This window comes from Ranitomeya variabilis, chromosome 4 (assembly GCF_051348905.1).
Source record: "Ranitomeya variabilis isolate aRanVar5 chromosome 4, aRanVar5.hap1, whole genome shotgun sequence".
NCBI lineage: Eukaryota > Metazoa > Chordata > Amphibia > Anura > Dendrobatidae > Ranitomeya > Ranitomeya variabilis.
Window position 1 is genome coordinate 596,402,218 of NC_135235.1, and position 27,188 is coordinate 596,429,405.

General features: G+C 42.3%; 1 protein-coding gene across 2 annotated transcripts in view; it reads left to right on the plus strand.

The window, feature by feature from the left end:
• Positions 1–5,611, plus strand: part of ZFP64 (ZFP64 zinc finger protein) — a 61,247-nt gene extending 55,636 nt beyond the window's left edge. Inside the window, exon 7 of one of the 2 annotated variants that reach the window (XM_077253209.1) lies at positions 3,995–5,611. In XM_077253209.1, the coding sequence (XP_077109324.1) occupies positions 3,995–5,232 (1,238 nt within the window). In that variant the 3' untranslated portion in view covers positions 5,233–5,611. The remainder of the gene's footprint in view (positions 1–3,994) is intronic. The other variant, XM_077253211.1, reaches the window with a different exon arrangement.
• Positions 5,612–27,188: the final 21,577 nt, after the last annotated feature.

Here is a 27,188-nt window from a genome sequence, read left to right on the forward strand (position 1 = left end):
TGCAAACTCCTTAATATAAAAAGCTGAAGAGTTAAACTGTTAGAAGAAATTGCATTTAACATTGCCGAAACTGTTCATCCAAATTTTTCATTTTTCATTTTATTTATTTTTTTTTTAGGGGAAGGAAACCACTTAGATGGCACATATATACATTTCTATCTACCCCCCTGATTTGAGGAGGATAATAATCTAAATGCATATTGATGTGCGCCTGATCTGCATAGCGAAGCTTTTAGTGCGATTAAGTGTGAAATTCAGAATACAGCGAGCGCACTGTTTACAGGGCTGAGATATTCTTCTTTATTAGATGAATACATTTCAGGGATAAAAACAAAAAGAAAAAAAAAGTTAAAACGTAAAGGAAAACAGCAAATTGGTCTCCTACTGATATCTTAATTAAATGCACTTTGAATGTATATAGAGGAAAGCGTAGGATGAAAACATTCATCAGTTATATAGCAGCAGTGCCTGTGGGGAGGTTAAGAGTTTACTCCGCCAAAATTAACAAAACCCAACTTATATCAGATTCCTCAAACCTCTCACCAAGTTCATTGGATCTGAGAAGGTCGTCTTCCCGATAATGGCCCCTATAAATGAATATCTTAGTGTGCTGTCACATTGCGTTTTGGCACCAGTTTAGTGGTCCCATCTGAACTTATGTCTAAGCCCCCCACGAAGCAGGATTCGGATGTACTGTATGTGCTGATGGGGCTATAGACTATAATGGTGGTGACAGAGCGAATGTACGTTCTTCCGTGCATCATTTTTGGTTGTATACACCTACTGGAGGCGGACATTCAGACGTAGTAGACTGCTTCTCGGTGGTTGCCTCCAGTAGGCGTATACTACCGAAAATGATGCACATCAGAGTGCACGTTCGCTCTGTCGGGACCGTTATAGTCTGTGGCCACTTTGTTGCATACGTCCAAAGCTCATTTTGCTAGGGGTTCAGATGTAAGACGCAATGGGGCCACTGAACGGGTGCCAAAACGCAATGTGAAAGCACCATCACTATGGGCAGGTAGGCTAATAGATGGTTTTCTCCATGTCAACAAAGACTGAGGAGGCCACAGCTATGATTTCTTGGCTCTTTATACAGAGAGTGGAGTGAGCCACTGTCCGACCCATCTGGCATCGGCTTATCAGCCTGAAGAACAAAAAATCAAGGTGATTAAATACACGCTGCCCAATCATTATCTCTAGAGCCGGCGCCAATCGATTCACATAACCTTGTGCATTGGCGACATCAGTAATCTGTGGCTGCTGGACTGGAGAACCACTGCCTTACCTGACGGCATGAGCAGTTCTTCTTTGATAAGCTGGCTTGGTGCGACGTCATCGTTACGGCATGACACACATGCAACAGTCACACCAGCTTGGTTAATCAAAAGAAGAATGGTGGATGCTCTCAGGGAAGGGGAGATTCTCACATTTCTCACAATTCCCATCCTGATGACTGTTGTGGATGATGGACCAGTTTCAACTTTATCTTTTGTAACAGACCTATAACCCATTATATTATATTCTCTGTTTTGACAGCCATATTAAGTAATAACTTCTTACAAGCCTCGCAGAAAGGACATAAATGATGTACTTGCACTTGTAAGAACGTGAGCATCAATCCACTGGACTGATGAAGAACTGCAAACATTGGGGGCCTAGATAGGGAATCATCTTTCAGGAAGCTCTTCTCTGATTTTGTGCCTCATTGCCAGATTTTTTCATTGATTGTTTTCATTGGAACCTTTCGGCTATGTTCACACGCCGTTTATTTTTTTTTCTGCAGCCAAAATCTACTCTGCTGCATTTTTTTGTGCAGTTAAAGTTAGTTTTATTCACCAAAAACATCTCTAGGTTTTTTCAGCGTTTTTTCATTTTCTTATTGCTTTCTATGGGTGAAAAAAAAAAACGCTGCAAAAACGCTGAAAGAATTGACATGCTGCTGATTAAAAAAAAAAACGCAATTCTCAAATTCAGCCAAGAAAATAACAAAAAAGCGTGTCCACGAGATTCCTGGCCCCATAAGATGCTCTATAGAAACATTTGCCCCATATAATGGTGCACAAAGGTGCATTATGGTCCCATAAGATGCTCCATAGAAACATTTGCCCCACACAATGCTCCATAAAGGTTGATTATGGCCCCATAAGATGCTCCATAGAAACATTTGCCCCATATGCTGCTGCTGAGATTTTTAAAAATTACATACTCACCTCTTGTCCTGAGCAGGCGGGGATACCGGCACTTGCGATATTCACCTGTCCCCGTTCCACCGCCGTGCGCTGCTCCGTCTTCCGGCTCTCTGCAGTGACTGTACAGGCAGAGGGCGCGCACTAAACACGTCATTGACCGGAACGCCACAGCCAGAGGATGCGGAAGATGGAGCCCGGCGGTGGAACGGGGACAGGTGAATATCGCAAATGCTCACCCTCCCCTGTAATACTCACCCTCCTCGCGGTCCCTGCTTCTCTGATGCGATGGTCTCTCCGGGCGCCGGCAGCTTGTTCCTGTGTTCAGCTGTCACTGGTACCGCTCATTAAAGTAATGAATATGCGCTCCACCCCTATGGGAGTGGAGTCACCTCCATATTCATTACTTTAATGAGCGGTGCCACGTGACCGCTGAACTCAGGAAGAGCTGCCGGAGACCATCGGAGAAGCGGGGACTGCGCCAGGAGCAGGTGAGTATGATGTGACAGAGAGACGGACCGGGGAGAGGGCAGACAGACCGGTGGGGGTGACTCGAGTATAAACCGAGAAGGGCACTTTCAGCCTAAAAAAATGGGCTGAAAATCTCAGCTTATACTCGAGTATATACGGTAATCTCTATATTAGCATTTTCTAATATGTTTCAATTTAAAAAAAAATCCCTACTTTCCCTTTCTGCTCAAACTTCCTAGTTTTATTTACATTTCATTTGAGTCTTCCAGGCTAGCATGCACTGGGGATTCTCAAGCAAGTCATCAAATTTGTCATCGGTGGACGGTGCTGCGGTCACTGTCACATCTGCTGTCCCCATCCTGATACGGATCGTCATCAGGGATGATCCTTTCAGGGACTGGGCTAGTCTCTACTATATTGAGCATGTGTCGGTTGTAAAGTCCACGGCATGCTCAGTATGCTGTCCCTGCTCAATGCTGTGTTACAACTGCGCACTGGCAGTGAACTCCCTCCCTGACTCCCTGAGAAGTGACAACCTGGTAAGAGAGCACTATCTAACTTGCTTGTCACTGACAGTGCACTTCTATGCTGGGTATAAAGAGAAGTGACATGCTTGCAGCTCATCACTTCTCTTTAGAGCCAGCAAAGGAGTGCACTGTCAGTGACAAGCCAGCAATATAGCGGTCTTTTGAAAGTTCATCGCTTCTTTTTAGAGCTGGCAAAGGAGCGCACTGTTACTGCACAATTCAAGTAACGCTGTTGTGAGCAAAGACAGCATACTGAGCGTGCTTTAGTATTTACAACCAGCGCATGCTCAGTACAGTAGGGAATAGCCCAGTTAATGACGGTTGTCATTGATGATGGTTCGATTCTGGGTCGGGGCAGCAGCGGTGAAAGTGATGTCTCACTTGAAAATCCCCAATGCATGCTGAGAGACTCAAGCGAAACATCATTAATTGTAAGGTAAAAAACACTGGTGGAGAAAGAGTAGAGAAGGAATGGGAAGGATTTTTTTATCAAAATATATTAGAAAAGTGTTGTTTTTTTTTTTTACATTAAATGGGAATGATCATATTAAATTCAATTAGGTTTCAGACAACCCATTTAATAGTATGATTTGTGCAATGGACACCACTGGTCTAGTGAGTGTCATCTTTATCAGGACATAGTGCCTCTTGTTTTCAGCGGTAAACCTGTGAGTTGCACCCTTACAAATCACACAATGGGTAGTCTAGAAATATAACACCAATGTAAAATATATTCTAATATTCCCTTTATAGTTTTGGAATTTAAATGTTTTGCACATCTCTCCCTCCTGTTCTCTTGTATTTTAGGAGATGCACCTTTCCACTGTATCCTTTGTAACTCCAAGTTTAAGATAAACTCTGACTTGAAGAGACACATGCGAGTCCACACAGGGGAGAAGCCATACCGCTGCGAGTTCTGTGACTTCTATTGTGCGATGAAGGGTAATTTGAAGTCACACATACGGATGAAGCACAACACCGAGAGCACGTTTAAGTGTGATCAGTGTGAGTTCCATTGTGGCAACAAAGCCGATCTACGCCAACATTTACGCTCCCACTTACCGGATCAGCCAGTTAAATGCCTTGAGTGCAGCTATTCATGCGCCAGCAGAGCCGCTTTAAAGGTCCACGAACGGATTCACTCCAATGATCGACCATTTAAATGCCACTTCTGCAAATTTGATACAAAGCAGCGCAGTAATCTGACTACTCACATTAAAAAAGTGCATGGAGACCAAATCAAAGAAAAGTCTGACCCACAAAAATCAGAAGGCAATTTTCAGAGGCACTCCACAGCACGGAAAAACAACAAAGTGGAAGCCAAGAAAACCTTTAAGTGTGACCTCTGTGATGCTTCATTTGTCAGAGAGGACTCTTTGCGCAGCCACAAGAAACAACACAACGAATACATCATACAGAAGAACCAATCCTTGTCTGTGCTGCAGCTTTCAATCGATCCATCAAGAGAGAGTGTCGATCAGACGGCAGAGGGCCTTTCAAAGGTCAATCCAGAAATTGCGATCATAACAGGGAAAGTGAATCTAGGGCAAAGGCTTCAAGACAAAGACCATACAGAGACTTGTTTGGAAAATGCCACAAATACAGATAGGAAAGTGACCAACAACCAGCTCCAGATGTTGAGTCGGGTCAATTTAATGGCATCTCCTCCCATGATCGCCTCTCAAAGTAATGACGTAGAAATGGCCATACATATTTCACCAGTCCAGGCCGATAGTGACCCGATAAATAAGGAACTAATAGGGAATGATGCAGACCACAGTCAGGGATCACCAGCTAACCCGACTTTTATCAATGCTGCAGGCATGACCTGCTCGGACCTGGAGGGACTTAATGTCTTAATTCAAGAGCAGTCAGTTGACGTGACTGTGGTTAGTGTGGGAAATGGAGACTCTGGTGTACCCAACGCTACGTCCTCCCCACGTTATCCATCACCTCCAGCAGTCTCGCCTAAGGAAAAGTACATAATCATCCAGGACGATGAAAGGCCTGATATCCTGTGCCCTGCGGATGCCATACCTGACTGACTGGATGTACCTTGAAAGATGGTGTCTGTTACGTAAAAACTATGCACTGGCATGTAACGTTCTACATACAAGGTCACCAGCATGTGTGGATCTCAGACTCTTTAAGTTGTGCTGAATAAAGAGGAAAGCTAATTTTCTGAGCAGCCAATGTACTGGAAAAAAACTGGAATGACCACACAAATACCACTGCCTCCCGCCAGCTTACACCAACATACAAGCCTCTCCTGAGGAGATCGCTTCTAATTTACATCTACAATCTACTAACGAACTGGAAAGAGAAGAGCGGCGCAAGTTCCATACAGCAGGTCCAGCCTTACATCTGTGTGATCTGTTACACTAAGCATAATAAATGTTCAGGTTTATTGTAGGTCTTTGTCTGGGAACAGAGTTATTAATGAAGAAATAGTTGAGAAGATTTATTGATTCTGTTTCAAATTGTGCCAAAAGCATAGTAGGCAGTATACACCAAATTTGAGACGCTTTTTCCACCTACTTAGTTTTGCACATTGGCACCAGTTTTATAATAGATGGGCACCATTCCTTGGCACAATATTGGTACCAATGTATGCCAGTCATGAGGTGGCATAGTGAAGATTAAAGTCTAACATTTATGTTGGGTTGTGCCAAATTTCTGTCACGTGTATGTTTGGCATAAATTTAGTGCAATATGGTACCATCTTCACTTGTTAAGGTTCTGAAGTCTGTTAAGGTCCCTATCCAAAGTAGATAGTTGTGGGCCAAACAATCATTTGGCTTACAGCCTTCTCTACAGGCTCCATCTTATATAGGAACACTCAACCAGGTGTTCGTGTGCACTCTGTAAGAGAGCCACTGCCAAACTCCTCCGGCTGCAGCTTACCTTCAAGGAGAATGAAAGGATCAGTCCAACGGGCCCGATTATTAATCTTCCATCATCTATCCGGGGAGAGTAATGAGACCCCCATATGCTTTATGCCGTCAGCTAATCTGGAGTAAAAGCGCTACAGCACTCAGCTGACAGCTTTAGCAAGGCTGGTTATCAAGAATAGAGGGGTCCCCACGCTATTTTTTTAAAAAAATTATTTAAATAAAAACAGTGGGCAGTCCCCCCATTTTTGACAACCAGCCAAGCTGAAGCAGACAGCTGGGGGCTGGTATTCTCAGTGACTTCTTTCCCAGCTGGGCCCCTGAACTGCGGTGATCTCGGTAAGATCATTGCTATCACAGTGAGAAAAAGACTGTTGTTGGTGGCAGCAGGCGCAGGCTGATAGGAGTAGTAATTCCATCAGCTGACGCCAGTCACCAAAGGTAAACTTTTTACCTCTGGTCACAGCTGCAGGATCACTCTGTCATCTGACAGTGTGCGAATGGCAGCTCTCTGATTGCTGGTAATAATCTTACTGCTGACCAGAAAGTCAGTGTTCAGGGTCTGTGCCAGAACAGTAGGTGTTCTTTACAGACCCCAAACTTTACTGTTCGGGTTCGCCCATCTTTATTCCTGGCTCCTGGCTTTCCCATCCACAGACTGCAAGAACCCCAGCAGTGAAGACTGCTGCCTGAGTTCAGGCCTTGGTGGTTCTAGCAAAGCATCCAGTTCCAGACTACAGGCTCCTGCCACCTCTGCTGTCATTCCAGCGTTGTCTGGCTCCAATATTCCTTTGGTCACTCCTTCAAGAGTCTCTCGTGATTCTGCCATCTTTGTTGCCCATTCAGCATGTTACACTGCATGGATGACTAATTGAATTCAGAAAAAAAATTACAGCTCTTTTTTTACCAGCAAAATGTACCACAAAGCATGTAATACTGTATGGATGAGTAATTGAATCCAGAAAAACATGTCAACGTTTTTTTTGGAGCTTTATACAACACAGAAATCTACCAGAAAACACGTAATACTGTATGGATGAGTAATTGAATGCAGAAAGCTTTTTCAATGCTTTTTTGGGATGTAATATAACACAGAAATTTATCACAAAGCACCTAATACTGTATGGATAAAAATATAATTAATTTTTTCACCCCTCCCTCCAAATAAATGTGCAGTAGATATATATTTAGCAACGGACTGCAAACTCTAAGCCCTGCCTAGAAACTGTATTCTGCCACTCTCCCTGCTCCTGCAACTGTCCCTCCTTAGGCTAAATGCAGAATGTACAATTAACCAGGGAAAAAAAGCGATCAAAAGGAGGCCAAAATAAAAAGTAGAAAAACTTTATTATACAAATAATTAGCAGGAATAAACAGTGGGTACCACAGCAAGGCAATGTGCAATCTAAAAACAAGAAACGCGGGACGCAGACTGGTAACGGCAAAAAGTCATAATGCTTATATAGCAAAAGAACCAAGTATTGCATATATCATCCCTCATAGTGAATATGGTAATAGTGACCAACATATATTTATGGCATTTTATGGTAGCTCAAAAGAGTCACCCAAGGCCATATAGGAGACCATATGACGATATATCAAAGTAGAAACTATATAAGTGATAAAGCGTTCATAGATTAAGAGGGACTCATACCTATATAACTACACCAGTGTCACCAAGAGATGAGGGAGCCGTCCAACCAGTCCGCGTCACCCCGACGCGTGTTTCGGCAAAGCCTTCGTCAGGGGGCATAGCTAGAACTAATAATGCACGTTTTTTATAGAGACCCGGAACCTATCAACAACAACCCGGAAGTTTTATCCCGTAACTATAGTAACCTAATGCATTCAATGAGCAGCCGCATATACGCTAATAGTGTGCCGTAACTTCTTGCTAAAATGTAGAAATAATCCAAGATGCGGTATATAACATTGAAATGCAAAAAATTTTGCATTTCAATGTTATATACCGCATCTTGGATTATTTCTACATTTTAGCAAGAAGTTACGCCACACTATTAGCGTATATGCGGCTGCTCATTGAATGCATTAGGTTACTATAGTTACGGGATAAAACTTCCGGGTTGTTGTTGATAGGTTCCGGGTCTCTATAAAAAACGTGCATTATTAGTTCTAGCTATGCCCCCTGACGAAGGCTTTGCCGAAACGCGCGTCGGGGTGACGCGGACTGGTTGGACGGCTCCCTCATCTCTTGGTGACCCTGGTGTAGTTATATAGGTATGAGTCCCTCTTAAACTATGAACGCTTTATCACTTATATAGTTTCTACTTTGATATATCGTCATATGGTCTCCTATATGGCATTGGGTGACTCTTTTGAGCTACCATAAAATGCCATAAATATATGTTGGTCACTATTACCATATTCACTATGAGGGATGATACAGGTCCTTCTCAAAAAATTAGCATATAGTGTTAAATTTCATTATTTACCATAATGTAATGATTACAATTAAACTTTCATATATTATAGATTCATTATCCACCAACTGAAATTTGTCAGGTCTTTTATTGTTTTAATACTGATGATTTTGGCATACAACTCCTGAAAACCCAAAAAACCTGTCTCAATAAATTAGCATATTTCACCCGTCCAATCAAATAAAAGTGTTTTTTAATAACAAACAAAAAAACCATCAAATAATAATGTTCAGTTATGCACTCAATACTTGGTCGGGAATCCTTTGGCAGAAATGACTGCTTCAATGCGGCGTGGCATGGAGGCAATCAGCCTGTGACACTGCTGAGATGTTATGGAGGCCCAGGATGCTTCAATAGCGGCCTTAAGCTCATCCAGAGTGTTGGGTCTTGCGTCTCTCAACTTTCTCTTCACAATATCCCACAGATTCTCTATGGGGTTCAGGTCAGGAGAGTTGGCAGGCCAATTGAGCACAGTAATACCATGGTCAGTAAACCATTTACCAGTGGTTTTGGCGCTGTGAGCAGGTGCCAGGTCGTGCTGAAAAATGAAATCTTCATCTCCATAAAGCATTTCAGCCGATGGAAGCATGAAGTGCTCCAAAATCTCCTGATAGCTAGCTGCATTGACCCTGCCCTTGATGAAACACAGTGGACCAACACCAGCAGCTGACATGGCACCCCACACCATCACTGACTGTGGGTACTTGACACTGGACTTCAGGCATTTTGGCATTTCCTTCTCCCCAGTCTTCCTCCAGACTCTGGCACCTTGATTTCCGAATGACATGCAAAATTTGCTTTCATCAGAAAAAAGTACTTGGGACCACTTAGCAACAGTCCAGTGCTGCTTCTCTGTAGCCCAGGTCAGGCGCTTCTGCCGCTGTTTATGGTTCAAAAGTGGCTTTACCTGGGGAATGCGGCACCTGTAGCCCATTTCCTGCACACGCCTGTGCACGGTGGCTCTGGATGTTTCCACACCAGACTCAGTCCACAATCTTCCTCAGGGTCCGGTCACCTCTTCTCGTTGTACAGCGTTTTCTGCCACACTGTTTCCTTCCAACAGACTTACCATTGAGGTGCCTTGATACAGCACTCTGGGAACAGCCTATTTGTTGAGAAATTTCTTTCTGGGTCTTACCCTCTTGCTTGAGGGTGTCAATGATGGCCTTCTTGACATCTGTCAGGTCGCTAGTCTTACCCATGATGGGGGTTTTGAGTAATGAACCAGGCAGGGAGTTTTTAAAAGCCTCAGGTATCTTTTGCATGTGTTTAGAGTTAATTAGTTGATTCAGAAGATTAGGGTAATAGGTCGTTTAGAGAACCTTTTCTTGATATGCTAATTTATTGAGACAGGTTTTTTGGGTTTTCAGGAGTTGTATGCCAAAATCATCAGTATTAAAACAATAAAAGACCTGACAAATTTCAGTTGGTGGATAATGAATCTATAATATATGAAAGTTTAATTGTAATCATTACATTATGGTAAATAATGAAATTTAACACTATATGCTAATTTTTTGAGAAGGACCTGTATATGCAATACTTGGTTCTTTTGCTATATAAGCATTATGACTTTTTGCCGTTACCAGTCTGCGTCCCGCGTTTCTTGTTTTTAGATTGCACATTGCCTTGCTGTGGTACCCACTGTTTATTCCTGCTAATTATTTGTATAATAAAGTTTTTCTACTTTTTATTTTGGCCTCCTTTTGATCGCTTTTTTTCCCTGGTTAATTGTTCAATAGTAGTTGCGATTTGGCCTAGTATCTGTCCATCTTTTTGCGGCTATTTGATATGGAGGGACTAATGGTCTCTCTCTCTGACCTGGGTTAAAAATATAAAAATGATTCCTGGTAAAATGCTGCTTAATTATTCATTAAGATTATTTCTTAAATGCAGAATGTAGCTGATAAAAACAGCAAAGCACGGATTTTGCCCTTACATGGGCTGTTAGTATGATGGTTCAGAATCGTTCAACTGTGCACACAAAGGCCTGGACAAGCACTATCTCCCTCCAATAAGAACAGAGCTGTGCAATGGTGTCAGTGCTGAGCGCGGGGCCGCCTGTTCTTTTATAACCTCTGATGATGTCATACAGCCAGTTAATTACAGTAATGCCACTACCAAGATGGCTACGGCATTACTGTGACTTGCAGGCAATCCTTGCATGCTTATTGGCTGTGTAACAGATGCCAAACATGCGGGACAGGTATTCGAGTTTGAAATGAGCACCAGCTAATTTCAATGCCCAGATACTCAAAGTATCACTGAAAACATTCGCTCATCCCTAAATATAAACATTTGGAAGCTCGAACCTTGATAATCGTATACCTCAATGCTTCACCAGGTAGAAATGAAAATTCACATCCCATCTCCAGGCACAGCACCACTGTACTGTGCCAAAAGGGAGGCAAGGTGCAAACAACCAAAGTAGGTTCAAAAAGCTGTACTGGCACAAACAGCAGATAAAAAGTATCATATATCTTCTGCGTTAAGTGTTTTAAGTCTTTGTAGTTTCAATCTGGGGAGATTTTTGGCAGCACCACAGAAAAAAATCCAACTCAACATTAGATGGCTATTAATTGTCTACCAATAAATGATAGTAGAATTATATATATTTTTCAGATCTGCTGCACAGCCGCAGCACATCCCAGGCAGAAATCTGACTGTCACTCAGATTTCTGCTAGGTATCTTGTAGCAAAACACATGTTGGATTTGCAATGGGCTAATCTGAATGTGCCTATGATGGAGCTTAGTAGAAATCCTTGCTCAGTGTCCGTAGCCTAGTCTGATTCTGACTGACCACATCCACCACCAGTAGAGGGCGCAAGATGCACACGTTCAATACAAATTCTATCCATCTGGTAGTTTTCTTGGTTATAAATTATTATAACGCTTAACAGATATCATCGCTGTCCCCATTGGGGCTCACAATCTACTTTCCCTATCAGTATGTCTTTGGAGTGTGAGAGGAAACTGGAGAACCTGGAAGAAACTCACACAAACACAGGGAGAACATACAAACTCCTTGCGGATCTTGGTGATTTGAACCCACATGACAATTTCCCTTTGTATACTTCACTTGCGTTAAACCTTTAGAGCTTATTCACACACCCGTTTTTGGAGTACGAATGCTATCCGTGGTTTTCTTGGATAGCACCCATACCACCATACAATAGAGAATCACATCTGTGATTTTTTTTTTTTGTTGACTGAGCAGTCCTTGCAAAATCACGGAGACAAGTTGGATCAAAACTGTCAATGCAAATATATGGATCCGTGAAAAATTGGACTGCTCTTGGATGACATGCGAGTGCAGTCTGATTTTCATGGACTGTTATGGGAAGCTAGAAAATATTTTTATTCCACATACCAGAAAAACCGATGAACTCTAAGTTTTTCTTGTACATGAAAAAGGTATGTGAATGCGCCATTAATGCTATATGACGTATGTGTTAGTTACTGCGATGGTTCCCATGGGTGGAGGGTTTTCAGGAGATGAGCTCCCTCCACACGTGGCTGATACTGGCTATATTAAATAGCCGGTATCTGAACCTAAAGGTACCGTCACACTTAGCGACGCTGCAGCGATACAGACAACGATGCCGATCGCTGCAGCGTCACTGTTTGATCGCTGGAGAGCTGTCACACAGACAGCTCTCCAGCGACCAACGATGCCGAGGTCCCCGGGCAACCAGGGTAAACATCGGGTTACTAAGCGCAGGGCCGCGCTTAGTAACCCGATGTTTACTCTGGTTACCAGCGTAAAATGTAAAAAAAACAAACAGTACATACTTACATTCGCGTCCCCCGGCGTCCGCTTCCTGCACTGACTGAGCGCAGGCCCTAACAGCAGAGCGGTGACGTCACCGCTGTGCTGTACTTTCACTTTCACTTTACGGCGCTCAGTCAGTGTGGGAAGCGGACGCCGGGGGACGCGCAGGTGAGTATGTACTGTTTTTTTTTTTTACATTTTACACTGGTAACCAGGGTAAACATCGGGTTACTAAGCGTGGCCCTGCGCTTAGTAACCCGATGTTTACCCTGGTTACCAGTGTAAAACATCGCTGGTATCGTTGCTTTTGGTGTCAAACACAACGATACACGCCGGTCTGACGACCAAATAAAGTTCTGAACTTTATTCAACGACCAGCGATATCACAGCAGGATCCAGATCGCTGCTGCGTGTCAAACTAAACGATATAGCTAGCCAGGACGCTGCAACGTCACGGATCGCTAGCGATATTGTTTAGTGTGAAGGTACCTTAACAGTTGCAGTCAGAGCTAATCTCCGGCCTCGACTGATAACACCACTGTGAATCTCTGACAGCAGAGTTTAAATGTAATGCTTTCTGGTGTTTGCGCTTCCATCCGCGCCATGTGATGTGATCGTGGAGCGTCAATGTATTACCATGAGAGTTGAGGGCTTGCTGGAGGCCCTTGTCACCGCCATCGCAATTTCAAGTCCCTTAAAAAAAGTAAAAAAAAAAAAAATGTTAAATATACAAAAATTAAATAGAACCGTTCAACATTTCCCCATTAAAAATGAAGAAATAAAAAAAAATAAACCTATTTGTTATCTCCATATTTATAAATAACTGTAGTCTAAATCATGACAAGAAAAAAATCAAACCACACAAACTGTTTTTTTTTTTTCCGGTCACCACTCCTCCCTAAAAAGAAAAAAAATGCAATAAAAATGCATCAAAACATTGTATCCATTCCAATTTGGTATATAAAACCGTCAGCTAATTACACAAAAAACAAGTCCTCACGCAGCTGAATCCTTGGAAACTTCTGAACTTCTGAAACTTTTTTTCTACACTTAAATGAAAAAAAAATCTATACAAGTTTGATGTCGCCGTAATCGTACTCACCTGGAGAATCTTGATTCAGTAAAATGTATGTCATTTTTAAATAAAAAAAGTGGATTTGTATTTCTTTATTCACCGCACTTGGATTTTTTTTCCATTTTTCAGTACAATAAACAGTACTGTTTCATTAAAAAGTACAACTTGTCCCATATAGAAGCATATGTTCACCCCTACAAGTATCTGAAAACAGAGGTATATTCTTCAATAGATGTTTCTCTAAAATTGGAAATCACTGATAAGTGAAAAACTTTAGTGAAGGCAGCGAACAGTCCAGAACTAAACTGTACAAGAGACTGCAGTTAGCAGAGTGGCAGGCAGGTGGCGTAAGACACAAAGATTAAAAATGTAATTCGATGAGGCTGAATCATTTTTAAGACAGGAGGTACAAGTGGAGGTGGGCGCACGGAAGGGCAGAAGTGGGGGGCACCGTCACACTTATCATAGAAAAAAGTTTGATATTGCTTTATGGGTTTTTTTTTTTTTAATAAAAGAAGCAGTTATATATTTACATTTTCATTTTTTGTTAATGTCATTTTATTATTACTTATTATTATTTATCTATTTTCATTATTTTATTTTTTTTACATGTTATTAAATCTCTTAGTGCAAAACGTGTTCATCTCCTTCTCTCCTGCTTCGGCCCTTACTCTGGACTCCTCCGATCAGTCTATTTACAGCCTTCATTTCATCCTTTAGTTTTTTTAACTTATCATTTTTCTTTTTTCTTATGGAAATCGGCAAATATTGTTATGGAAATCGGAAATACACAGCAATACCTGCTACCAGTGTTTTTCTGACATATAAATTCAGAATTTTATTATGCATATGACATTAGGCTTATACTAAATATTAGTGATATTATTTTTGCACATTAATCTTGGAGCGTGAGTTATTTACTTTTATATGGCCACTGAACCACAGATTAGAACTACTACTACCATCAGCCATCATACTACTTTGCAGAAGCCTTTGCCACTATTTATCTGATTGTTTAGTTTTTATGGGATTTTGGCATATATGTGACGTGTCCTGATCATATGCTGGGGAACCAACCTTAGTGACCTAATATATCTCCACTTTTTATATGTTTTTGAAATAATATTCTTTTTATTTAGGGATTTTTACAATATAGGGGAAATGAAAATTAAAATGTTATATACTATTACATCAGCCTCCAGAAAACAAACTTGTAACTTAGAAAATACAAAGAAGAAAGCAAGAAAAAAAATCGGAGGTGAAGAAGGAAAGAAAAAGGAGAAAAGGGGAAAGGAAAAGATGGACTTAAAGGAAGGGGTAGGGATAAAGGGACATAAAAGAAAGAACATCCATATTCTAATCATAGTTATAACTTATGTATTGAAATAAAGTAATATCTATATATTTTCTGGCTAAAAATAATATTTATGTAAAGAGGTTATTCCGGCTTGGGGAATAATATTTATTCCAGGAAGAGTTGTTTCCTAAAACCAAAGAATATTCAAAAGAATTGAATTACGAGCGGACATTTTTTTCTATAATATCTGAAGTAGTAGGAATATCAATAGACTTCCATTCAGATGCAATAAGTGGTTTCCTTATAGCAAATATGCGAATTGAAATATATTTTATCTTCCCGGGGAACAAGTTTGAATAGAGAGAAAAAAGAAATAGTTGACCGAGTTATTGATTATATTTAACAATTTAGAGATTTTTTTTCCATATTGTTAGAATTTTAGGACATGATCAAAAGATATGTCGAAGATTTGCTTTCTGTCCACAATTTCTCCAGCGAGAGTTGGAATGTTTCGAGAAAGCTTTAAGTCTAACTGGCGTAAAAAACCGGCATGATAGCATTTGAAAGTAATTTTCATGAAGCATTGATGTTGGATTTGTATGTTACGTCACTTTTTATATGCTTTTATCTTTTATTATTATTTAGAAAAAATTATTTGCATTTGCTGCCGGGCGTCAGATTTCTCTTTTTCTAGTAGATGTTTACAAAAATGCCTATAAAGTTGCAAAAATGTTACCAAACTTCAGCTTTCACAAAACGTTTTGTGACTTTTCAAGCATGAATTGCTTGATAAATCGGAACCAGTGTGCTCGTACATATATTGTGTCCCCAGTTTTACATAAGAGTAAGGCTACATTCACACAAGCAGTTTTAATTTTGAAGCTAACAAAAAATGGCCCTTTTCTCCCATTTGTCATCATTTTTGTCTCCGTGTTGCATCCGTTATTTTCTGTTGGAACTTTTTTTTATAAATTCACTATTAGCAATGGATCAGTTCAAAAAATGGATGAAACGCTGACATATAAAGGATGTCTTTTGTTTTTTATCCATAAGGGCAGCATGGTGGCTCAGTAGTTAGGAGTCCTGAGTTCAAATCCCACCCAGGACAACATCTGCTAGGAGTCTGTATGTTCTCTCCGTGTTTGTGTGGGTTTCCTCCGGGTTCTCCGGTTTCCTCCCACGCTCTAAAGAAATTACTGATAGGGAATCTAGATTGTGAGCCCCAATGGGGACAGTGATGATAATGTGTGTAAAGCACTGTGGAATTAATGGTGCTATATAAGGGAGTAAGATAAAGATACATTTTTAATGGATCACCATAGACTTTATTGTCTGAGTTGGATCCGCATGAGCATATGACATGATCTGAGGCACAGATTTTTTGTTTGTGCTGTCCGTTTCTTAATCCTTCATTGTAAATCATCCATACTTGCCACTGCAGCCAGACATCAAAATCTGTGAAAATTAAGGCCTCCATACACATTTGGTTAATGTTAGACAAACCCACTGATATCATTGAGCTCGCCGACAGTCTGTTGTGTATGGAGAGATAAGCATCCGGCATGTCCTATTTTTGCTTGATGATACTTTTGTTCTCGGTGAGATAAGTCACCTCCAGAGTCTTTGATCGGTTCTCTTGTAGAGAATACGATTGCTTGGTTGAGCAGGCACTCGTGTATGGGAGACTTGGCAGAACTATGGTTTGGCCAATCATTTGGCTGGAATCTGTAAGGGACCCCTAAGGCTAGTTCACATTAAAAAGGGGCGTCTTTCAGGACATTTTGAGGTTTGACTAGAACTTGATTAAAGCGTTCCATCTTTTGGAATTTAAAGGTTAGCAAGTATCAATAGTCCCATTGTACTCAATGCTGTGGGAACATCATAGCGAACATTGGGCCTTGTACAGACGCACTTTCTATTGAATAGTTCGGCTGGTTGTATGTGACAAGTCTGGAAATTAGAAAATTAGTTTAGTATCTCGTGTATAGCATATGCATATGGCTTTAAGGAGTTGTCCACTCTTTGATATTCATGAGCTGTGCCCGGGATAGATCATGAATATCAGATCGGTGGAGGTGCAACACTCATCACTAGGGTTGAGCGAAACGGATCGGATAAATTCAAAAATCGCCGACTTTCGGCAAAGTCGGGTTTCATGAAACCCGACCCGATCCTAGTGTGGGATCGGCCATGAGGTCGCCCATCTGCACGCAAAAGTCGCGTTTCATATGACGCTTTCAGCGCCATTTTTTAGCCAATGAAGGAGGACGCAGAGTGTGGGCAGCGTGATGACATAGGTCTCGGTCCCCACCATCTTAGAGAAGGGCATGACAGTGATTGGCTTGCTTTCTGCGGCGTCACAGGGGCTATAAAGGGGCGTGCACGCCGACCGCCATCTTACTTCTGCCGATCTTAGCATAGGGAAAGGTTGCTGCAGCTTCATCAGAAGAAGGGATATAGTTAGGGAGGGAAGATTAACCCCCAAACTGCTTGTGCTGTAGCGATTTCCACTGTCCAACACCACCTTTTTTTTGCAGGGACAGTGGAGGCTATATTTTTGTGCATCAGCTCTGTAGCTTATTAGGCTGCCTTATAAGGCTCCCTGATAGCTGCATTGCTGTTTGCACGCTGCTGTGCAAACCAACTGCTTTTTTAAAAGCAAAAATCCTGTTGCTCCTTTCTGCACAGTTATCTTGTTTATTTGTCCACACTTTTGTGTGCAGCAGTCCTTTTTATTGCTGGCTGCCATACTTGTCCTGAGATCATTGTAGGGAGATTGAAATTGTAGTACAGTCCTTGTATTTTTTCATATATCTTCCAGCCACTTTCTGTCACTTACATTGTGTTGTTTTATACACTGGGCCTGAGTTTTGGTTCAGTCTCCAAAAAAAAAGTGAGATTCAAATTCTCACAAAGTGGATATACTTCAGTACTGTTAGTTTGTCGTATATCAGCCAGCCACTTTCTGCCACTTAGATTGCGTTGTTATATACACTGGGCCTGAGTTTTGGTTCAGTCTCCCCCCAAAAAAAAGGGAGATTTAAATTCTCAACAAGTTTATATACACCTTCTACCTTGTTTTACAGTACCATATAACGGTTGTTATTTTGGTTAGATTTTCCAAAAAATGAGGAAGACTGGTGGAAGAGCCCGTGGGCGGTGGTTGCCAGCTGGTACTGATGGTGGTGGTGGTGGTGGTGCATCTGGTGGTAGTGGCAAAAGCATCTAAAATAGACACCTGGCCTGAACTGGCAGAATATGCATTACAGGAGCTCGCTTGCCCTGCTGCTAGTGTGCTATCAGAAAGAGTCTTCAGTGCTGCTGGTTCAATACTGACCGAAAAAAGGACACGTCTGGGTACCCAAAATGTTGATGATCTAACCTTTATTAAAATGAACCAATCATGGATTTCAAATTATTTTGCCCCACCTTCCCCTGCTGACACATAGCTTGCCTGAAAAATGTCTTGCTTTTGGCCTCCTCTTACTGACTGCTCCAATTCCTCCATTTGCAGCTGCTGAATGTCCACCATAGGCCATTTTTATACCTCCCTAAATGGGCTGACTCCCCCCACAGGGCCGTGGTCACCACCTGGCGCAAGCACCCCTGCGAGTGCCGTTTGCCTGGACAGGTGGGTGGGCCCACTCTTGGGCGACGGCACTGGCACAGGGTCCCTCATAGTACAATGAAGTGTCTCTGACGGTGGTGGTGCACAACCAACGTCAGACACACCGTCGTAATATGAGGGGCCCTGTGCCAGTACCGCCGCCCACGAGAGAGTGTTCCCCCTCAGGTCGAACAGTGCTCTACCACTTGCAATACTTACCTCTCCCTGCTCCACCACTGTGTAGTCTGTGCTGTTAAATCCTTCAATGGCACTGCCAATACAAATTTGTTGAAATGATAGTTAAAATATACAGGGGCCCTGGCCTCCATTTAGACCAGTTAATACTTTGCGCTTACTACCACTGTCTGCTACTCAGCAGAGGAGCCCACCCCTGTACCTAGCTATGCCACCTGTTTATTTATGAACAATTTTTTGGCAGACATTTAGCCCACTTTATTATTTGGGCCTACTAACTGTGTCAGCCACTCATTACAGTTTTCCTCCACTGAATAAAGCAATGCCGCCTGTTTAGTCCTGTTACCACATTTGAACTGCATTTATCCCACTTCATTATTTGGGCCTACTAACTGTGTCTGCCGCTCATTACAGTTTTCCTCCACTGAACAAAGCAATGCCGCCTGTTTAGTCCTGTTACCACATTTGAACTGCATTTAGCCTACTTTATTATTTCGGCCTATATCTGTGTTTCCTCCTCATCCTGCCCATTGCCCAGCCACTGCTAGATGAGTCTGCTGGTACATTGACCCAGACCACTACATCCCCCTTGCACTCTACACAGCCAGAATCTGACCCTGCTGAAAGTCAGGTTCCCCTTCCCGCATACTATACCACCTTACACGGGGACAAAGAGGAAGGTGCAGATGAAATAGCAGGTTCCTTCATCAGGTAGGGGGGGGGCATACTCGTTGGCGACGTCACTGGCACAGGGCCCCTCATAGTACGCAAAAGTGTCTCTGCCAGTGGGAGGCGCCACCCGGCGTGCAAACACACCGCCGTACTGTGAGGGGCCCTGTGCCAGTGCCAACGAGTGGGCCCCCTGCTTGCTCAGGATCCCAGCACTTGCAAAGTTGAAATACTTACCTCTCCCTGCTCCACCGCCGTGACGTATTCCGCATTTCCTGGGCCCACGAAAATCTTGAGCCAGCCCTACCCCCCCACAACTTTAGCCAAATGACCCCCAGTTTTCAATGCCTAACTATTATTATAAGGTAAATTAAGATTGACAAGCTTAAGTAATAAGAATTGATGTTTTTGGCATTAAAATTGGCACTGTAGGTGTTTTCCTGTCCTCCACTCACTGCCGACTTTGATTCCCCATTGACTTGCATTGGGTTTCGTGTTTCAGTTGGCCCCCGACTTTTCGCAATTATCGGCCGATTTCACCTGACCCGACTTTTGACAAAGTCGGGTTTCGCGAAACCCGACTCGATCTGAAAAAAGTAATCTCATCACTCCTATGTTATCAGTTGTGGAGCCTAACGGCACAGCTCCGTCAACTTCATGGTTGCTGCTGTAGGGTACTGTAAAGTTGCTGAATTCCTGGGTAGATGTAAATACCTCTCTTCAAAGTCTGATTTTATGGCTAGGTAGGGTACTGCAGCAGTGTCCTACCTACCCATAAAATCAGACTTCGGTCTTAGAGAGGTATTCACGTTTGACATGTTAGGACCCATCAGTTTTCAGACCACCTTGCTGTTGGTTGCTAGACATGCATGAATTGGCCAAATTATGTGCTAAGCGTCTCATTTTCTCCTAGTATCCAGAAGCCGTATTGCTATTCATATTTCATATATTTCACATTGACACGCTTTAGCACTACAGAGTGCAACTTTTTTGTTTACTGTATATGGAGGTAGCTGCTCCTAGTTGGCACCTGTAGACATTGGCTTGGAAGTGCCAGCCAGTCTTTGTCTTTGTATATTAGCTGTCTGACCGAGCACTCCGGCCTTCAGCATGTGGTGGGCTTAAAGGGAACCCGTCACCCCAAAATAGAGGGTGAGCTAAGCCCACCAGCATCAGGGGCTTATCTACAGCATTCTGGAATGCTGTAGATAAGCCCCCCGATGTATCCTGAAAGATGAGAAAAAGAGGTTAGATTATACTCACCCAGAGGCGGTCCCGGTCCGGTCCGATGGGTGTCGCGGTCCGGTCCGGCGCCTCCCATCTTCATCAGATGACGTACTCTTCTGGTCTTCACGCTGCGGGTTCGGTGCAGGTGTACTTTGTCTGCCCTGTTGAGGGCAGAGCAAAGTACTACAGTGCGTTGGCGCCGGGCCTCTCTGACCTTTCCCGTCGCCTGCGCACTGCAGTACTTTGCTCTGCCCTCAATAGGGCAGGGAAGACCAGAAGAGGACGTCATCCTATGAAGATGGGAGGCCCTGGACCGCCCACCAGATCGGACCACCCGCCCAGGTGAGTATAATCTAACCTCTTTATCTCATCTTTCAGGATACATGGGGGGGGGCTTATCTACAGCATTACAGAATGCTGTAGATAAGCCCCTGATGCTGGTGGGCTTAGCTCACCCAGACATGGAAGAGAGGTTTTCACATCTACCCAGGTATTCAGACTTCAGTCTTAAGGTACCGTCACACTCAGCAACTTTGCAAAGAGAACGACAACAATCCGTGACGTTGCAGTGTCCTGGATAGCGATCTCGTTGTGTTTGACACGCAGCAGCGATCTGGATCCCGCTGTGCCATCGCTGGTTGGAGCTAGAAGGCCAGAACTTTATTTCGTCACCAGGTCGGCGTGTATCGTCATGTTTGATATCAAAAGCAACGACGCTACCAATGGATGTAATGGAGCTCACAACCAGCGAGCACGAGAAGTGAGTCGCCGTTACGTCACTGGATCGCTCCTGCATCGTTCTGGAGTTGCTGTGTTTGACGTCTCTACAGCGACCTAAACAGCGACGCTCCAGCGATCTAGTTTAGGTCGGCTCGTTGTCTATATCGCCGCAGCGTCGCTGAGTGTGATGGTACCTTTAGAGAGTTATTCACATTAAACACGTTAGGAGGACCCATCAGTTTTGAGACCACCTTGTCGTTGCTTGATAGGCATGCATGAAATTATGTGCTAAGCGTCTCATTTTTCCTAGTATCTAGAAGCAGTAATGCTATCCATATTTCATATATTTCACATTGACATATATGACACATTGCACTACATAGTGCAACTTTTTTTGTTTATTGCACTCAGATGACATTTGAGTACAGCCTGATTTCCATAGACTGACATAATAAAGAAGATGGAGAATTTTTTTCTCCATGTTTTCCAAAATGGTTCACACTCTGATCTGAATTGGATTTAAATATGATTTGCATAATCAACCCAAATTCTCCAGAATGAGAAATATACTCGTGTGACTCCAGCATTACTGTTATTAATGCTAACGTGCTGTTATAAATAATCTCAGAATTGCTTCTACCAGAGACCACATTATGGAACATCAGAGACTATTTCTTCAGCGGGGGGCTACGTTGTGGAGGTATGTTCACATACACCCTCGTTCGGTCTGTTCCTGATCTACGAGACTGAAAACCACGTGCGCTTGTTTAATATCTGATAAAAGGCAGCGTAACCACCAGAACAACTCGCCTCACTTTCCTCCCGAGACGCAGCAACTGACAATAGTTTTATCTAAATTTTTATCGTCTTCTAAAGCAAAGAATTGTTTACCCTAAAATAGGAAACCGGTAGATTTTACTCATTATAACGCGGCCGCGGCGCACTGGTCCTTGGCTTCTATTTCAGATGAACAGGAAAGATAAGACGTATGGTTAGCCCGATCTTATGAAAGAGAGAAATCTTTCCTAGTGAGATGAGGGGAGACAGATTTTTTGTTTAACTTTTTTTTTTCTTTTTAACAAATGTAATTATTTTGCAGCAATGCGTGGCCTGTCTGGAGATGTCACTGCTGCCGCTGCAAAGCATTACTAATTATAGCCATAAAGGGGTCATTGTGAGGCTCTCGTCAGATGGGATGTGACTCCAGCCTGGTAATGAGGAACACCAGCAGCTATTTTTACAATGAAATTCATCCTGTTTTAGGGTTTAACAATGCAATTATTAAATGTTAATATTATTGGTACTGAGTATGATACTATTTTATTACATTGGAGAAATATAATATCCCAGAAGATTTCTGCGGGATGGGAATATTATTTATTTTGCTTATATATAGTATTTATTTTGCTTTGCTTATAATGTTGCCATCATATTCCTTAGCGATGTACATACATTATCATCACTGTCCCCAATGGTGCTCACAATCTGAATTCCCTATCATTATGTCTTTGGAGTGTGGGAGGAAACTGGAAACTAAAGATGTGGTCTTTAGGGGGGATTTGAACCCAATACCCCAGCACTGCAAGCTGCAGTCAGTGACATACTAAGAATCCAATGAGCAAACTTCGGACCTGCTCCCCTCCCCCTGTATGCTGCTCAGTTGTATGGACCCTTGTAGCATTCTATGGAAACACATGTTGCCCTCTCATTATGTAGTAATGTACCTGTAATAATTTCCGCCATCCTGTGCCCTTCCTGGTATATATGTCCCTCAATCTGTGCCTCTTTCTGGTAGATATGCCCCCTATCCTCTGTTCCTTCATTTTATATGTGTCCTCCATCCTGGTATATATGCTCACCATCTTGGATTCCTTCCTGTTATATATGTCCCCCTTTCTTCCACTGTTTTCTAACGCATTAAAAAAAACATTTCTCATACCTTCCCCTGCTCCCACGACACACGGCATCATCTTCTATAGCCGGCGCAGAGGTCAGCAGCTGACATTGGCGTGCCTGTTATTGGCGACATATGACATCACTACCATGTAACGCCGGTGGCGTGTTTTGCGGTGCTGGGACCCAGGGGGTCTCTGTGCCTAAATACATTTCAGCTGAATGTGTGTCCTCGGCCAACGTGCTGCCCTGGAATAAAGGGTTCAGTATATTAGTGTACTTTTAGAATATACTTAAAGGGAACCTGTCACCACGTTTTTGGAAGATGGGATAAAAATAGCGTTAAATAGGGGCAGAGGTGGGCGTTACATTAGTGTGTTTGTTATGCGTTTATTACCCACCTAAGTTGCCGAAATACCTTTGCAAAGTCTCCGTTTTCGCCTGTCAATCAGGCTGGTCTGGTCAAAAGGGCGTCTTGTCTTCCCCCAGATTTTGCGTAGTTTTCCGTTGGTGGCGTAGTGGTGTGCGCATGCCCAAGGTCCCGAATCCTCTGCCAGGGGATTTAAAAGAGCGCGCTGTTCGTTATTTCATTGGTGATCGGTGGGCGCGGCCATCTTCCTTTGGCCGCGCGTGCGCAGAAGCGGCGCTCTGCTGGCCGCGGCTTCAGGAAAATGGCCGCGGGATGCCGCGCGTGCGCAGATGGAGATCGCGGCGGCCATTTTCCTGAAGCCGCGGCCAGCAGAGCGCCGCTTCTGCGCACGCGCGGCCAAAGGAAGATGGCCGCGCCCACCGATCACCAATGAAATAACGAACAGCGCGCTCTTTTAAATCCCCTGGCAGAGGATTCGGGACCTTGGGCATGCGCACACCACTACGCCACCAACGGAAAACTACGCAAAATCTGGGGGAAGATAACACGCCCTTTTGACCAGACCAGCCTGATTGACAGGCGAAAACGGAGACTTTGCAAAGGTATTTCGGCAACTTAGGTGGGTAATAAACGCATAACAAACACACTAATGTAACGCCCACCTCTGCCCCTATTTAACGCTATTTTTATCCCATCTTCCAAAAACGTGGTGACAGGTTCCCTTTAATAGATGATAAACAAAGGCTTTCCTATGACAGAGCTGTGGCTTTCAACCTATGAATTTGCAACACTACAAATCCCAGCACACTCATACTTTAAACAGTCATTTCCCAGCATAACTTAACAGCCTGTACTGATCCTGAGTTACATCCTCTAGATATTTTATTCTAAAAATAATAATAATAACAACAGAAACATAACAAGAATATTAGCCAGAAAATAATCAGCATAATGAACACTGGTCCAGCCGCTCAGTCTCTCCTCACACACATATTATACAGTATATACAGAATAATAACTACTTTCACCTTCTGGTCAGGTCACCAAACAAAATAATAACCACAAACAAAATAAACAATTGCAAACCAAAACTAAATATATATAAACTTTTTTTTTATAATTTTTTTATTCATAATATATATATATATATATATACATACAGTTAGGTCCATATATATTTGGACAGACAACATTTTTCTAATTTTGGTTATAGACATTACCACAATGAATTTTAAACAAAACAATTCAGATGCAGTTGAAGTTCAGACTTTCAGCTTTCATTTGAGGGTATCCACATTAAAATTGGATGAAGATTTTAATGATTTTAGGAGTTTCAGCTCCTTAACATGTGCCACTCTGTTTTTACAGGGACCAAAAGTAATTGGACAGATTCAATAATTAAAAATAAAATGTTCACTTTTAGTACTTGGTTGAAAACCCTTTGTTGGCAATAACTGCCGGAAGTCTTGAACTCATGAACATCACCAGACGCTGTGTTTCCACCTTTTTGATGCTCTGCCAGGCCTTCACTGCGGTGGTTTTCAGTTGTTGTTTGTTTGTGGGCCTTTCTGTCTGAAGTTTAGTCTTTAACAAGTGAAATGCATGCTCAATTGGGTTGAGATCAGGTGACTGACTTGGCCATTCAAGAATATTCCACTTCTTTGCTTTAATAAACTCCTGGATTGCTTTGGCTTTGTTTTGGGTCATTGTCCATCTGTAGTATGAAACGATGACCAATCAGTTTGGCTGCATTTGGCTGGATCTGAGCACACAGTATGGTTCTGAATACCTCAGAATTCATTCGGCTGCTTCTGTCCCGTGTCACATCATCAATAAACACTAGTGACCCAGTGCCACTGGGAGCCATGCATGCCCAAGCCATCACACTGCCTCCGCCGTGTTTTACAGATGATGTGGTATGCTTTGGATCATGAGCTGTACCACGCCTTTGCCATACTTTTCTCTTTCCATCATTCTGGTAGAGGTTGATCTTGGTTTCATCTGTCCAAAGAATGTTCTTCCAGAACTGTGTTGGCTTTTTTAGATGTTTTTTTTAGCAAAGTCCAGTCTAGCCTTTTTATTAATGATGCTTATGAGTGGCTTGCACCGTGCAGTGAACCCTCTGTATTTACTTTCATGCAGTCTTCTCTTTATGGTAGATTTGGATATTGATACGCCGACCTCCTGGAGAGTGTTGGTCACTTGGTTGGCTGTTGTGAAGGGGTTTCTCTTCACAATGGAGATTATTCTGCGATGATCCACCACTGTTGTCTTCCGTGGGCGCCCAGGTCTTTTTGCATTGATGAGTTCACCAGTGCTTTCTTTCTTTCTCAGGATGTACCAAACTGTAGATTTTGCCACTCCTAATATTGTAGCAATTTCTTGGATGGGTTTTTTCTGTTTTCGCAGCTTAAGGATGGCTTGTTTCACCTGTACGGAGAGCTCCTTTGACCGCATGTTTACTTCACAGCAAAACCTTCCAAATGCAAGCACCACACCTCAAATCAACTCTAGGCCTTTTATCTGCTTAATTGAGAATTACATAACAAAGGGATTGCCCACAACTGTCCATTAAATAGCCTTGGAGTCAATTGTCCAATTACTTTTGGTCCCTTTAAAAACAGGGTGGCACATGTTAAAGAGCTGAAATGCCTAAACCCTTCATCCAATTTTAATGTGGATACCCTCAAATGAAAGCTGAAAGTCTGAACTTCAACTGCATCTGAACTGTTTTGCTTAAAATTCATTGTGGTAATGTCTATAACCAAAATTTGAAAAATGTCTCTGTCCAAATATATATGGACCTAAGTATATATATATATATATATATATATATATATATATATATATATATATATATATATATATATATATATATATATTATGCTGATATGATATATATATATATATATATATATATATATATATATATATATATATATACATATATATATATATATATATACATATACACACACACACTGTGGGGAAAAAAGTATTTAGTCAGCCACCAATTGTGCAAGTTCTCCCACTTAATTAGATGAGAGAGGCCTGTAATTGACATTATAGGTAGACAACAACTATGAGAGTCAAAATGAGAAAACAAATCCAGAAAGTCACCTTATCTGATTTGGCAAGATTTATTTTGCAATTTTGCAAATTATGGAGGAAAATAAGTATTTGGTCATTAACAAAAGTTCATCTCAATATTTTGTTATATATCCTTTGTTGGCAATGTCAAACGTTTTTTGTTAGTCTTCACAAGGTTGGTGCAGACTGTTGGTGTGGTTTGTTGGCCTATTCCTCCATGCAGATCTTCTCTAGAGCAGTGAAGTTTTGGGCCTGTCATTGGGCAACACAGACTTTCAACTCCCTCCAAAGGCTTTCTATGGGGTTGTAATCTGGAGACTGGCTAGGCCACTTCAGGACCATCATATGCTTCTTATGAAGCCACTCCTTCATTGCCCTGGCAGTGTGCTTGGGATCATTATCATGCTGAAAGACCCACCCACATTTCATCTTCAATGCCCTTGCTGATGGGAGGAGGTTTGCAAAATCTCACAATACATGGCCCCATTCATTCTTTCATGTACACGGATCAGTCATCCTGGTCCCTTTGCAGAGAAACAGCCCCAAAACATGTTGCCACCCCCATGCTTCACAGTAGGTATGGTGTTCTTTGGATGCAACTCAGCATTCTGTCTCCTCCAAACACAACAAGTTTTGTTTCTACCAAACAGTTCTACTTTGGTTTCACCAGACAATATGACATTCTCTCAATATTCTTCAGGGTACTCCAAGTGCTCTCTAGCAAACTTCAGATGGGCTCGGACATGTACTGGC